The sequence below is a fragment of the Giraffa tippelskirchi genome, chromosome 1 (genome assembly GCF_054371585.1).
Source record: "Giraffa tippelskirchi isolate mGirTip1 chromosome 1, T2T-mGirTip1v1.2.pri, whole genome shotgun sequence".
In the NCBI taxonomy this organism is placed as follows: Eukaryota; Metazoa; Chordata; class Mammalia; order Artiodactyla; family Giraffidae; genus Giraffa; species Giraffa tippelskirchi.
The window spans coordinates 155,530,436-155,545,631 of NC_137275.1; the positions used below are offsets into that span (position 1 = coordinate 155,530,436).

The following is a 15,196-nucleotide window of genomic DNA, read 5'->3' on the forward strand; positions in this document are numbered from 1 at the left end:
TTTACGTAGAAACAGTAAATCCTGAGACAGGTTAATCCAAGGTTCTGAGAGAACAACGTGTCTAACAGGACTCACCCCTCAAAATTCATCGCACTGAGGACGTTTTGCCAAAGGCATTGCACTTGAGCAAATCAAGTGTACTTTCCCTTCGCATCAGTCTTCCCTTCATCCTCTGGTTGGTTTCATTCTATACAGATGAGCAGAGATGGGAAGAAAGGCTATTTAACAGGAGCCCTCTAGCTAACCATGGAACAACCTGGGTGGCACTGAATGAGAGCCCATTGCCACAGCAACACTAATGAGGTGTACCACAGCCATATCAAAAAGGGACAGAGAGACTTCCTACCCACTGCTGCACCCTCCTCCCAGATAAGAATGTCTTTGATCTGAGCAGGATGAGATGCTGTGATTATGACTCCAGCCTGGAGATTGCTGGAATCTGTATTGGGAAGAAACCACTGTTTGAAAAGTTCTCCCTTAGTTAAATGAGTTTTTAATCTAATTCAACCTTAAAGAAAATATTTAGGTACCACTCTGTGATTATTTGTCTGGAAAAAACATGGATAAAGCAATCTTATTAAAAACCTGACATTTGTTGCATAGACATTTTTAAAATTACATCATGACACCTTAAGCAAAGATACTCACCTTGACATCATAAACAGGCAACATGGCTTTTTCCTTGGAATTTAAAAGAGAAAAAGGATGTTGGTTTGGTGTGGTCCTGATTCTCCTTCCAGGTACTAGGCTAACTTGAACTCTTAGAAATACACTTACTGTATTTATCTGGTTATGGGAAAATCCAGTGCAGGTGCACTCTAGTCACCAGTCATGAATCCTGCAGGAAAAGGAGGGGGGCAGATTTAGCTGTTTAGCTTGAGGCCAAGTAGTTTCTGCGTTTACTTCCATGGTAACTACAATCATAGTATTGGTTACTAGGGTTACTCTATCCTTTTCCTCCCAAAGAGAACTAGTGGACAAGGGAGAAAAGCTGAACAAGTTTCCAAACCTATCTCAACAGCACCTCCTTATGCCTAAAGGCAGAGTCTCTGAATTATTAAATTCTAGAGCTGAAGGAGGACTTAGAGATCATCCACTTAAAATTTTCAGACCTGAGGAAATACTGTAGGCCAGGAGAGAAAAAAGTTAGCTTAACAAAGTCACAAAGGTCAAAAAGTTTTAAAACTACAAATGGGGGCAGGGGGCAGGGGTGGGGAAGGGGAGGGTGGCAATGCATGCATAATCGGTTGCTTTTTTAAATTGGTTTCAGTTTTTTTGGTTGTTTTATTCTTTAATTTTTATTCTCTCCCTATAGGAAGAGGGCAGAATCTGACTCTAGAAAGAGCAGCATACCAAACAGTAAGGAGGTCCCTTCACACCATCCAACAGACCCAGTAGAACTGAGGCGCCTTAATTTCCAAACACCAGGTAAGAAGCATGACTCATCTTGTCTAGAACACAGTGTTTACTGAAAGTTTTATAGCCCCAGTGACATCGCCATGAGAGGTGACTGTATCACTTTATTTCAAACAGTTGTTTATCTTCCTTCTTTACTATTACTGAGACTCAGCAAAACATATGTCTTGAAAAGAAACTATATTCTTTGTGAAAATCTGAGGTGGAGTGGAAAAAGGAAAAAAATAATTTTCCTTCAAATTTTGGAAAACCTAAAGTCTTAAAAATATTTGCCATTTTTATGAGCTTATTAGCACAGTTGATTATTTTCAATGACACCTATCTGGAAAGAATCCAGTTTTTTACCTTATAAAATGAATGAGTGGATGGATGGATGAATGTCACCTCATTCATCTCATTGGGAAAGAATACATTTTTTAATCTATTTCCCTATTAATTTGTGTCTGCGTTATTCTGAAAGAAAGGAGGGGAAGAGAAAAACAAGGGAAAAAATTTGTATGTTACCTTTACTAAATTTCACTAACCAGTTTAGGTTTCTTGCTGAGGAGATGCTCAGAGTGATTGAGGATGACAAATATATGCTTGTTTCTTAAAGAACATTAAGTGCTTCAACAGAGGAAAAATATTATTCCTGCTGAGGGGCGTTTTGTTCAGCATTGTTAATACAAGGCTAACTCCATTTTGCCTTTTTCACCTAAATCTTACTTATGCCAAAATGATGAATGGTAGAGAGAGCTAAACTATACAACTGAGTGGCGTTGTCTCAGTACCTAATGAAAATGAACAAAATTAAAGAGCTGCTCTGAGAACTTCATTTGATGACAATTTGATGGTAGTATTGTATCCCAAACTGTTTGAAAGTTTTCTGTGTCAAATGGATATTCTACTCATTATGGTATACCACAGACTTACTAAACGACACATTTTCAGTAAATTGCTTGGAATTAAAAATGCACAGTTTACTGTATTTAGCATATGTGTTATTTTACATGTAGATATGCCATAGTAACTAGTAACTATCCAGTTAAAAGAAATGCCTGGAATTTTAAATGTGGCTCTACCAATCACTGTAGATGTGGGCTTTTTAAACAAATTCTTTCTCAAATGAGGTTTATTCTTTAAAAAGCAAAGATAAACCTTCATCAGCATGAAAGTTAAAAAAATTTTCCATATAACTAAATTTCTCCTGATGGGCATTTATTTAAGAGGCTTAGTATAAAGGTAAGGTTAGCAGCAAAATAGAGCCAGTGGGAGTGCCACCCCTCCTCACTCCCAGCACCAAGAGAATGACATGTGAATGGCTACCATGCAGAAAGTGTTAGTAGCAGAGTGCTGGTGGCTACAAGGGACATACCAACAATGCCTTCAACCAAGACATCTCCACATTCAAGAATGCTATTAAGAATCTAATTTCCCCAATGTATGTGGGAGTATTAGATCCCTTTATAGAGAGAACCTGCTAAATTCCATATATGTCACTGGAAAGAATGAAGGGTACAATTGAAGTGACATTGCTTTTATCAACAACAGCTTTAACAAAATAAAATGGGGACTTAGGCTTACGGTTAGTGTTAGTTACTTAGTCGTGTCCAACTCTTTACAGCCCCATGGACTGTAGCCCGCCAGGCTCCTCTGTTCCATGGAATTCTCCAGGCAAGAATACTGGAGTGGGTTGCCATTCCTTCTCCAAGGGATCTCCCTGACCCAGGGATAAAACCTGGGTCTCCTGCATTGCAGGCAGATTCTGTACCATTTGAGCCACCAGAAGGTACCATTTAACTAAGATTAAACTTACCTAAAATAGATAGTGGAATAAAGTGGGAAAACAGTAAAAAAAAGAGACAGATGGTTTAGTAGAGGAATAGAATAAAACAGAAATTTTCCCAAGATCCTACCACATCTATTCACCAAGGCAGCGTTATGCTGTAACCGCCTGCTCAGTTAAGCAGTCTAGTTAAGTCTTGGTTTATTGAAATAGTCTATGTGCTTCCCAAGCTCTAGAATGTGGCCTGCTGTCCTGAAAATCTGACCAGTTTACAAAGAAAATAGACTCACGTGTTAGTGTGAAATTCATAGAGAATGTTACAGTTTGCTTCAGCCAGTGTGGATTCTAGCTAATGGCTATGAATTTAATTACTTGCCGATAGGATAAGAGCAGAAGTTGGGATTGTTAACCAAGTAACCTTATTGTGCTAATCCTCCCTGATTTGTAAATAACCAAGGGCTTTCGTGGATGATCAAATAAAATGATTCTTTTATTCTAAAACACTTTTCTTAGGTATTGCACAGAAAGCCATTTTAATTTTTACTAATATTTTTGGATTTTAAACCATTCACCCTTCAGTTTCTGAAATGTGCTTTTATATACATCATGCCTTTGTGTATATAGTTATGTATAACTATAATATGACAATGTTACTTAATGGTATGCATAAGTAGAGACTTAACAATACATGATTTTCAATGAAATCAGAAACCTGTGATTTATATAAATAGCCTCTAACACAGAATTTGATCTTGAAAGCAAATTGATTTCCACTTCTGATGAGTCTGTTGTGGATGATAAAATGTCAAACTAACGTTATCATTTGAAATTCAGTAGGTCTTTCAGAAGGTAAAGGAAGCTTATTGCTTAGTTCACTGATTTTTAATTCTACTTTCCTTAAAAAAAAAATCATCTTGTGAATGAAAAATCTATTTACATTTTGAGTTACTTATTTTTGTTGGAGCGTCTGGGTTTAAAGAGCCAGATCTTTTTCCCAAATTCTGCTTCATATTCAAAAGATATTTGAAACATACATACTAAATTTCATACAGATACAGTATTTGGCATTAAGTACTTCAAAGAATTATTTCCTTAATTGTAGTACCACAAACACATATGTCTCTGGGTCTGGGAAAGAAAAAGATCAGAATTTTGTCTCTGGCCACTCAGCTGAGGCACAAAGTGAAAACAGAGAAACCTGTTCTTTTCATGATACCGTCTCTGTGAAGTTGCGGGATGTGGAGAGGAACTTTGCTTTAAGCATACTTGCCAAATTTGGGGTGATAATCAGGTCCTTCTGTTTGTTAAACACTGTATTCAAGCATCTAGACAGGATTAGAAATGCTCGCACTTTCCAAATTAAGAGCAGGTACGTCTGCTTGTAGGTGTTTTCCACGAATGTATTTATCTGTCGGTTAAGGATTTCAGATGGCAGTATGCAGCCAGGTTGTAATTGTGAGAACCCGAACTACCTAATCTCTTAAGAGACTATGGTTTACAACGGTGACATCACTTAATGGTCTGCAGGGACAGTCAGAACTGGTGTGAATATGTCAATTGAAGGGATCATTTAGCTAAGGTGAGACTTACAACCTCAAGTGAATAATGGAATAAAATGGACACAATAAGTAAGTGAGGGAAGAGATGTAGTAGAAGAATGTTCTAGAATTAGTAACTAGTCATCAATTTTTATAAATCTTTAAGATCTGTGAAGGAAGGGAAGAAAATACTCACTTATAAAAGATGCTTTTAATGAAACCCCTATTTAAGCCTTACACATCTCTGTGGACAGTGGTAACTGGATATATGTTAGGATGGCTGATAGATGAGTTACGTGTTAACAAAAGTGGACTACTTTTTTGGTGGGAAGAAAGCTTTGCTTATAAAAAAATGTCCAAGTTATTTTATAATCAGCCCATCAATATTTCTTAATTATAAAAATAGCATGTTTATTGAAAATTTTTTAAATAGAAAGTAAGCTTAACAATAGTTATACTTAGGTTATGGCTATATGGTTGTGCAGTGTATTATTTAAATATGAGGTGTGATTTTTATAACTTGTAAAAGGCAAAAAAATACTTTTAGAAAAGAAAAATTACTCTATCTAGCTTTTTCTTCTTTTGACATATTTAAAATAAAGTGTAAATGATTTCCTATACTTCAATTTTACTTTCCAGAAATATCTACCATAGACAGTTTCATGCATTTATTTCCAGAATTTTTAATTTGTGTATACAGTTCTTTAAATGATAATATATATAGCAGGTGTATAGATACAGATGCATTTACAGGAAATTTCCTATTTTAATATTTAACTACATTTTCCAAGCTAATATTTGAAGTTTTCTCTCCTTTAACAACTGATAGTATTGATGATATTCTGTTCTACAGATGTCACAAAATATATCATCTCAGTCCTTATTCAATGGAGGCTAACTCATTTCCTGCATTTTGCTCTTACAAAACATACTGTACTGAGCAGTACTGAGCCCAGACCTTTTCACATTGCTGTTATTTCGAATGATAGGCACCTGGAAGTGTGATGGCTGAGTCCTAGGGCAGGCACATTTTACTTTACCATTTTGATAGAGATTGTCAATGATGGATATTTTTGAAATACTGTAAAAAGCCTTACCTACTGAGTAGCCCATCTGGGATGTGGCCTCTTGAATTGGACACAATGACTAAAATAAATATAATATTGTCAAAAGATGGTGATTTGTAAGAAAACCAAAACATTACTGGTATGTGGTCCTATTTCTATTTTTTCCAACAAAGCAAATTTACAAGTTCAGCATCTTAAAGAAATAAGCTTTCTTTCTTTCTAGTATTAAAAAAAAATGTAAAGGAACATGTAACTAATACCATCATGTGGCAAGCTAGTCAGCGCCTTTCTTTGTGCCTGCAGAATTCTCCCTCAGACCAACCGACTTTGGTCTGAATTGTTCAGAATTTTTTTTTCCTAAAAAATTCTTTCTTCCAGTATCTGTACCCCTTACTTAGAATCCTTCCTCCCCCTACTCCCAATTTTTTTTTTTTTTCCACACAAAACAAAACTCTAGACTTTGTCCTTGCACCTTTTAGGAAAAGAGATTTAAAAATTGATGATCAGATGGTACAACGTAAAAACCTCATTTTCATTCCATGAATGACCTTAATATGTTTTGCCCTAAAGCATACATGGATGGTAGGTGATTGATGGGCTGTGAAAAACAAAAACAAACTCATAAAATGTTAACGTATCATAAATAGCAGTATCAGCAACAGAAATGTCTGCATAGCAACTGAGTGATTTTGAAAGCTCTTGAGGCATCTCTTCTGATGCACTAGTAGTATTAACTGGATCAGTGCTAACAAAATCCATTTGTATACATATCTCCTTATAAATTATTTTGTACTGTAGGGAACTTAGGCATATACCTAAATGAAGAATAATAGATGTACTCTTTTTGTATTTCAGAAACATTGGTTCTTTGCATCTAAATGCTAAATTTTTGATATAAAGGAACATGGTTTGTTCAAATCCTGCATTTTGAGAAATACTACATAAAAATGAATTTTAATTATGTCATTTAGTGCTTACCTGAAAAAGCACTCTTGGTGTACCTTTCCCTTAATGATGATCCTAGTCATGGATTAAGTCAAAATGTCATTGTCATACTAAGAAGCAATTATACCTTACAAATCAATGTTCTCTTTTGTCTTTAATTCACCATTCATTTGTGAGGCAAACTGTAAACAGAGTATTTATAGTTATTGAAGTTATGCTAAGTAGTACATAAATGATGTGAAAGCTGACAAATATTTTGTAAACTAAGTTGCTATGATTTATTAAGTCAGGTAGGTATTATTCTGATTTGATGAACAAAATAACATTTCTCTGTTCCATGTCCACGACCTGTTCTTCAGTCTTTATCACAATATGTTAGAAAGGAAAACCATGAAGACAGTGTTACTACATTATCACACATGAATATTAACAGCAAAATCATCTAAAAGATGTCCCACCGCTATTAGTGACCTCAAAACTTCCAGTTGACAAAGTTGTTATAAAGTTTTAAAGTGTCTACTGGCATTTAATGCAATGTTTAAAAAATAAGGCAAGTATTTGATAGACATTTCTCTATATATAAAAAATTCATTTGAAACTTAATATTGGTTAGAGTACTGACCTCATAAAATAGAACATTTGAAAAGCAAAAACATGATATTTCAGGGGTTTTTTGAAAACATGTCTGCTGAATAGCACTACAGTTTTTAACATGAACTAAATGTATACACTTAAAATATTTTCATGGAAGCTCACAATGTCTTGGTAAGACATAACAAAAAATACGGGTGTGTGTATGAGTGTCCTTTACTTGTTCCCCACCACCAACACAAGCATACCTTCTAAATGAAGCTGATACACTATTGACACAGTTTCTCAAACTGAGGATAGTTTATGATGCCATGTTACTTCATGACTAGTCCAATTTCACAAGTCCATATTTATGTATGTGACACCACTCTCCCAGGGATGTTCAATGATTTCAAAGATAGCATGGCATAATGAGACGTTCCCTAAATGAGAACTGGTAAGGTGTGGGATCAAAACCCCCACACAGCCATAGTTTACTGATAATGATGGCCTTGATCCAGTCCTTTTACTCCTCTGAGCTTCATCTGCCTTCCTAGTGGACTTAATTGGAGAGGAGCGGGGATAGAGGGTGAACCATGGGAGGAGTACACGTTGCCCCGTCCCACACACAGTACTCAGTGTCTCTCCTGGTGCGCTGTGGACACAAACATGCTGCCTCTCACTTTCAGCATTCTTAGATTTTAATTCACACACCAAAGGAACATTCCGCTCTTCTAAAACAGAGGTCACTGTTACCCAAATGTGGCCTCCAAAGGTCTCTTCTTTGACGCTCACTGGATTTCAACAAGATTTTTAATCAACGGTGAAAATGGAGGAAAGCAAAATAATCGTCTGGGTTTTCAGTTGCTACTGACAGCCTGAGAAGCCTCACCCTCTTGGCTCTGTAGTACCACTTGGAAGAGTTCTGCTAGAGCTTTCCAACCTGCTAGAAGCTCTCCACAGTCTATAGCAGCTCGAAGGATAATCCTGACATTGAAAGAGAACATCAGCTGCCATTCATCACAAGTGTATTTTTTTTAATAGAGAAATATTTCTCTTTGCTGAGACTCCATATTGAAAGTAGAGAAATGAAAACAGTCCTAGGAGATTCCTGGTTGCACAAAAATGGGGAGGAGTACATTTCTTTTGAGTGTTTACTATTCAATATTTGTTTATATTTTTACTTCTTTTCCCAACTGACTTAGGCCCTTTAGCACTGGAAACTTTGCCCCCTGCTTTAGAAGATCATAACTTCAATTCCAGAAATAAAACAGTAGAAGGATGCCAAAATCACATATGATTTTGTTACTTACTAAATGGGCTAAAATATACAAATCACCCTTTCCTAGTCTTCAGAACTCTTATAGAAAATGAAAATGCTGGACTAAGTAATGTCTAAGGCACATGATTTTTAAAGTTTTACATCTTATAAGGGCGCTATTACACAGTTACTATAAAGAAAAAGCCATCCTGTTTTTTTTCCTCCAACCTAAGGCAGATTTCATTGACTACATCTGTCATTTTTCATGTTGACAGTGTGTATTGTTGATATCATAGTTCCATAATGAAACCTCTGCTCTGATGCAATGGGTGCCTTCCTTTAAAATGCATTTATGTTATTCATTTGTAGCTTTGAACTGATGAGGTTGAGACCCTAGCAAGTCCTCATCAGCTGTGAGCTGCACTTCAAGTTCTTTGCTGCTAATAATAGCTAAAGCACTAAAGCTTGCTAATTGAGACTTAGAGCAGATTCAAGGGTATCACCAGGAGAAAGCTGATCTCATTCTTATATACTCTGATTTTTGAATGAAAAAAGCTACAGGCTCCCCGCACCCCCCCAAAAAAAAAATCCCCAAAGGACTGAAAGGTATTACTGGGGAATTTTAAAACTGTCAATGTCTGGCTCCCATACCCAGATATTCTGAGTTAATTGGTCAGGTGTGCAGCCTGGAAAGAAGGGATTTTAAAGCACCTCAAATTATGCTAATGTGAAAACATTGTTCTAATAAAAACATTGGTTCCCAGACTGTGAGCAGTGACCAGGTTGCCAAACAAAAGAGTGAAAAGATACTTTGGTGAGGTCAAATTCATAATTTTCTTAGTGTCTCCTATTTCATTTGGATTCTAACATACTTGATTATATCCTGTAAACTTTATTTCCACATTGGATAATGGAGAAGTTTTGGGAGAATTATATAATAGCATTTTGCAACAAATCCTTGGTGATTATTTTCTGATATGAGCTAAAGAGTTTCATGTTAAATAATAAATGCTGGAGAGGGTGTGGAGAAAAGGGAACCCTCCTACTCTTGATGGGAAAGTAAATCAGTGCACTATGGCGAACGTATGGAGGTTCCTTAAGAAAAAGCTAAAGATATATACAGAGAAAACTAATTCGAAAAGACACGTGCACCCCCAATGTTCATAACAGCACTATTTACAATAGCCAAGACATGGAAGCAATCTAAAATGCCCATCAACAGATTAATAGATAAAGACGTTGTTGTGTGTGTGTGTGTGTGTACATACACACACATATACACACTGGAATATCTTACTCAGCCATAGAAAAGAATGAAATACTATTTGCAGCAACATGAATGCACCTAGAGATTATCATATTGTACTAAGTGATGTTAGACAAAGACAAATATCATATCATGTCACTTATGTGTCAAATCTAAAGTATACAAACAGACTTATTTACAAAACAGAAACAGATTCACAGATATAAAAAGCAAATTTATGGTTACCAAAGAGGAGAGGATGGGGGGAGGAGTAAATTAGGAGTTTGGAATTAGGAAATACAAACTCGCTCAGTCATGTACCACTCTTCATCACCCCATCAGGCTCCTCTGTGCATGGAATCCTCCAGGCAATACTGGAGTGGGTAGCCATTCCCTTCTCCAGGGGGTCTTTCCAACCCAGGGATTGAACCTGGATCTCCAGCATTGCAGACAGATTATTTTACTGACTGAGCCACAAGGGAAGCCCAATATGCAAGTTTCTACTCTATAGCACAGGGAACTATATTCAATATATTGTAATAAACAATAATGGAAAAGAATGTAAAAAAGTATATATACATATATAACTGAATCATTTTTTTGTATACCAGAAACTAACAGAATACCATAAATCAACTACACTTTAATTTAAAAAATAATGATGAAAATAAATGAGTTTCATGTTAGAGGAGTTTCAACCCAGATCTATTCTTTAGCATATTTTTTATGTTGACATTTACTTATTTTGAATACATACATGATATGCATATATGTACATCATATATTCTTATGATATAAGGTAATTTGGCTAGCTAAAAAAAATGTGTTAAACTTAATTCAAAAAATTGACAATTCAACTGCATAATTTTCTACTTTGTAGACTATAAATGTTCCTCACCCCTCAAAGAAAAGATACAGTTACATTTAAAACCTTCACATATGAACTACATCCATAAGACCCTTCTCTGCTCAGAAATCCTGAATATTTTGAAATGAGTCATAAAAAAGTGACTCCAGAATTTATCTAGCTCGCCACTTTTATTTTTACACAAAAAGAAATTAGGTGCTTGATAACAAGAGGTTTGTCTCTCTTAGTAGATGGCAGGCCTAGAAGTAGAACTCCTATTCAGTACTAGCCTAGGATTTCTTCTCCTGAACCATCAGATTCCCACAAGCTCTCCTCCCCTTCTGTGGAACATCCATATTGACATTTTTACTTGTCCTAGTGCTTTGGTGCAGTATTGCCCGATCATAAATAATGGTTCTTGAATGCCATGATATCTTTGCCTGTGATATATACATATGCTGAATTAGAATGTAATGGATCAGTACAGATTTGCTTGGATTTCTCTGTCATTAGCTTCCAAAGTAATACATCCAGACCACGTGCCAGTGCATGCCAGAAGTAAATATTGGTTGATTATGATGGTCTTCTACTGCTGTTATACTAATGCTTCTCCCATCTCCAACCGGCTTTACTTTTTGCAGCTTTGAGCAGTAATTCAGTCCCCTACGCCTCCCTGATTGGCTCTGTGTCCTCACTCTCTAGCCAAACCACCACTCAGTCCATATATGATAATAACTCTCTCCCACGATTCGCTCGAAAAGGTCTAAACATCTTTGTCTCTACTATTTTCTCTGTTAAAGCACTGTAATGGATGTCCACATCATTTCATCTCCAAACAAGCCTATAGTCTCTTGTGCCTTTGCATTTCCATTCTTGTCACTGGGGGTGCCTCATCTGGATAAGATCACTATAATTATTAGATCACTGTCACTCAACTGCTCCTCCCACAAAATGTAGATGAGTTCAATGCTACCATCTACAGGGAAATGTGCTAGAAATGGACTCCAACATTTAGGTCCAAATGCATAATCACATCAGCAACAAAGAGTTTCTTCTTCCAAGCCGACTCATTTTTATTGGATCATCCATTAAGCTTTTAGCTGACTGAAAGCAGACTTTCATAGCCATGGATACTAAAGTACTGCCTATCACAGCACAGTGCTAAAATGATTGTCTGGGAGAAGCAAGATAGTTTTTTACTTAACTTACCAAACCATTGATAATTTGGCATTAGAGACAAAGGAACTCATTGGCTTTCAATATCAGTACAATATTTAAAATACCCATAAAGTAATTACAAAGTAATTACATGTTGTGCTGACTTAATGGTCGCCATACTTCAGCCTGACACCCTCCAGAGAGTCCCAGGGACAGCAGAATGTCCACAGGGACAGGGCTTCCAGCTTGAGTTACACCCCCCTTTTTTTTTTCACTTTAGAGGCCTCCCTGGGGGCATGCTAGTTCAAGTTTTTCTAGTCAGCTGGAATTTGCACCTATAAGACATGAGTCAGCAATGGTCTCTTATGGTGCTCTTGAAAAATTAATCAGAAGTAAAATATAAATCGTATGAAAAATGAAAAATCATTATAAAGACACTGGAATCACCATATTTAGTGGTGGTCGATAAATACCTCCAGCTGGCAGACTGAACTAAGATGTATCACCCCCATGCCACTGCTTTCTTTTACCACCTTCTTTTTCCTCTTCATCCTTTCACCATTTGGTCCCTTTCCTGCATTCAGTTCCCATTAGTGGACAAAGATGTTTACACCTGAAGTAGATTGTAGGTTTGCTAGGGGTTGAATAATGGGGACTTGGGGCAAAATACCACCAAGCTGTCAATGTGGCCATTGATAAATGTCCGGGAGAAGGCTGCAACCCCAACCCCTACAATCTGCTACTAGTGGAAACATTTTTGAAACTCAGTTTTGTGTCTGATTTTGTCATCAGTGATTACTGTCTATAGTCTGTGGTGCATGTCATTCTTTGTGTCCATGTTTGCATGTGAATGTCAAACACCTACAGGTTTGTGAAATATTAAAGCGATCTTAATCTAGTCACAATGTATATGAATCCTGTTAAAACCTGCAGCATTTTTATTAGTGCTTTTTAAAAGTATATCAGGCTATCCATTTCTTTTCTTTTTTTTTTTTTTTAACAAATTTGTTCTGTTTTATTTTATTTACACCATCATTTCCTTTGCAGGTTCAGATGATTCCGGTTACCCTGGTAACCTTCATTCTTCAAGTTAGTTTTCCTTGATTCTGCATAAGTCACTTTATGTTTCCTATCAAGCTACAACTCTTTCCCTTTTTAGGCCTTTCTCAGTGTCTATTTTCTTAGTTCACTTTACACCATTTAATTCCACACAATTTCCATTTCACACAGTGCAGGAGAAGGAGTTTGAAATGACATAACAGTCATTACTCAAAGCAGAAGTTGACATCAAGCCTGACTGTCAGTTTTCTCCGCTAGCTAACTGCATTGATTCATAGCACAATAACACTTTCTTTCGCATTAGGAGTGTTAGTTTGGAGATTATGCTTGGTGACTTTTCATTTGGCTACAAAATTCATCCTTCCAGAGCATGTCCTGCTTTGAGTAACCAAACTATCTGCCTGCTTCTTCACATTAAACATCTTTACTACTCACGTATTTTCAGGCCATTTCTAACTATAGTATTCTCTGTATTTTGGAATAGTTAGCATTACTTTCATTTGTTTTCAAATGTCTGTATTCTTTCCTTTTAATAGGTATGGCTAGCCATCCTCCAATACCTATCTTGGAACTTGCAGATCACATTGAAAGGTTGAAAGCAAATGACAACTTGAAGTTTTCCCAGGAATATGAGGTAATTCAGTGGGTTTATACTTGACAGTATTTTCAAGAATTGTCCCCCTCTTCTTTCTGATCATATCCATCAGTTCTTTTTCCTTTAAATATGACTCAGCATCTGATACAAAAGTTTACAAAAAATAGCCAACTTAAAAGTATCTGTATAATTAATGGAATAGTTGTACTTTTAAAAGTATCTAATTTTTTACATTCGTTCAGTGTTATTTAATGAGGTTGGTTTATCTTTCCTGATTTCAAGTTAGTATACTGAATGTATAAGCCTTCCCAATATACCATATAAGTGCCAGATACACTAAATTATGGTGAGAAAGCTTACTGAAAAAGAAGTTACAGAGAATAAGCAGATTTCCCAGTGCTCTTGGTCAGTTTTACATGGCCTGAAAACTATAATTATTAAGTACACACACATGATTTTACCCAGTCTAAAATAATATTTGAGCTAATATTAAGATAGTAATATGTTCCCAGAATGTTGTGTGTTTCTGAAGCAGTGGTGAACCGAACAGTATCTTACATTTTCAGAATCCTTAAAGGTTTTGTGTTAATCCTTGATGAAAATGAATAAAAAATTGTTGTATATGTGTGGGTGTTTAGATAGTGTGTCATTTATCAAGCAGAAGATTGTGAAACTGAGTATTTATCATATTCCTCAGAAACAGGGGGCCCATAGTGGAACCAATTCATGGATTATTTATAACTGAATGATCGTTTATCTTTTAGATCAAGTTTAACTTATAAGCATAAGAGTAAAATGTCCAACTAAAATCTTATAATTGTGCCAAATAACAAAACTGAAACAGTTCAAGTTCTACCATAAAGAGTTTCTACTGGTTTACTTAATGGGAATCTTAAAACACATCCTCGCTATCGCTCTTGATTTCTCTGTAATCAGCCTGAAATGAGGCTGATGGACTGGATTTCTCTCAGTCCCTACCAACTCTAACATTTTGCCCTGTCATATTTGGTTAGAAAACTAAGAAGAGCCCTAACCTCAAGTGGCTAGAGAGTTAACCACGTGAAGAAGCTCCATGTAAGAGAATGTGGAGAATGTGGAGATTGCCTGTGGCAATCTGGACATTTGCATGGATTTTCTAGTCTTTAAACATTTAATTTTTGATTATTTTATTGTGCTTCCTAAGCAAAACATATCTGTAGCCCCATATACATTCAGTCTCAAGAGCTGGTAACCTTTTACTCAATTTACATATTCCAACATCTTTGTTGATAGAACACAAAGGAGATTTTGTTTGCTCGCTCATTGGTTAAATTATATTTTCACTTATTCTCTTTCAGGCATTTAGGAGAACATTTTCAGTTTTAGGAAACACATTGGATTGTGAATTATTTTCCAAATGGTCTGCTTCTTATTTCTTTCCTATTCCTCCTCTTAGTCATAAAGGCTCTCTTTACATTGTGCACTATTCTTGAAAATAGTTTCTGTAGTTTTTGGTTTGAGGCTTGAGATTAAAAATTGAGTTTTAAAAAGAAAACAAGGCATATGATGAATACCATTTGGGGCAACATAAAATCACATAGTTAAGCGTTAGCTTTCACTAGCCAGAACTGTTAACACTGCCAACCTGCTCTTTATTGTTATCATGAGTGTTGTTATTGTTATTCTTAGTGTTTTGCTACATGTGATATTTTCTTCATGACTCCACTTTAATACATTATGTGTGATTATG

At 36.1% G+C, this 15,196-nt stretch overlaps 1 protein-coding gene and 1 long non-coding RNA gene across 18 annotated transcripts in view; one reads left to right on the plus strand and one right to left on the minus strand.

Moving 5' to 3' along the window:
- Positions 1-15,196, plus strand: part of PTPRD (protein tyrosine phosphatase receptor type D) — a 1,686,434-nt gene that overhangs the window by 1,555,440 nt on the left and 115,798 nt on the right. For 13 of the 17 annotated variants that reach the window (XM_081500327.1, XM_081500294.1, XM_081500279.1 and 10 more), the window contains 2 exons: positions 1,316-1,428; positions 13,409-13,506. In XM_081500327.1, the coding sequence (XP_081356453.1) occupies positions 1,316-1,428; positions 13,409-13,506 (211 nt within the window). Of the gene's footprint in view, positions 1-1,315; positions 1,429-12,860; positions 12,903-13,408; positions 13,507-15,196 lie in introns of all 17 variants that reach the window. The other 4 variants (XM_081500246.1, XM_081500257.1, XM_081500268.1 and 1 more) reach the window with 1 other exon arrangement.
- The window catches only part of LOC145510169 (uncharacterized), a 55,431-nt gene that overhangs the window by 8,957 nt on the left and 31,278 nt on the right, over positions 1-15,196 (minus strand). Inside the window, exons 3-4 of the long non-coding RNA XR_014056850.1 lie at positions 778-838; positions 649-681 (exon numbers count right to left, since the gene is read on the minus strand). This is a non-coding gene — a long non-coding RNA (uncharacterized LOC145510169). The remainder of the gene's footprint in view (positions 1-648; positions 682-777; positions 839-15,196) is intronic.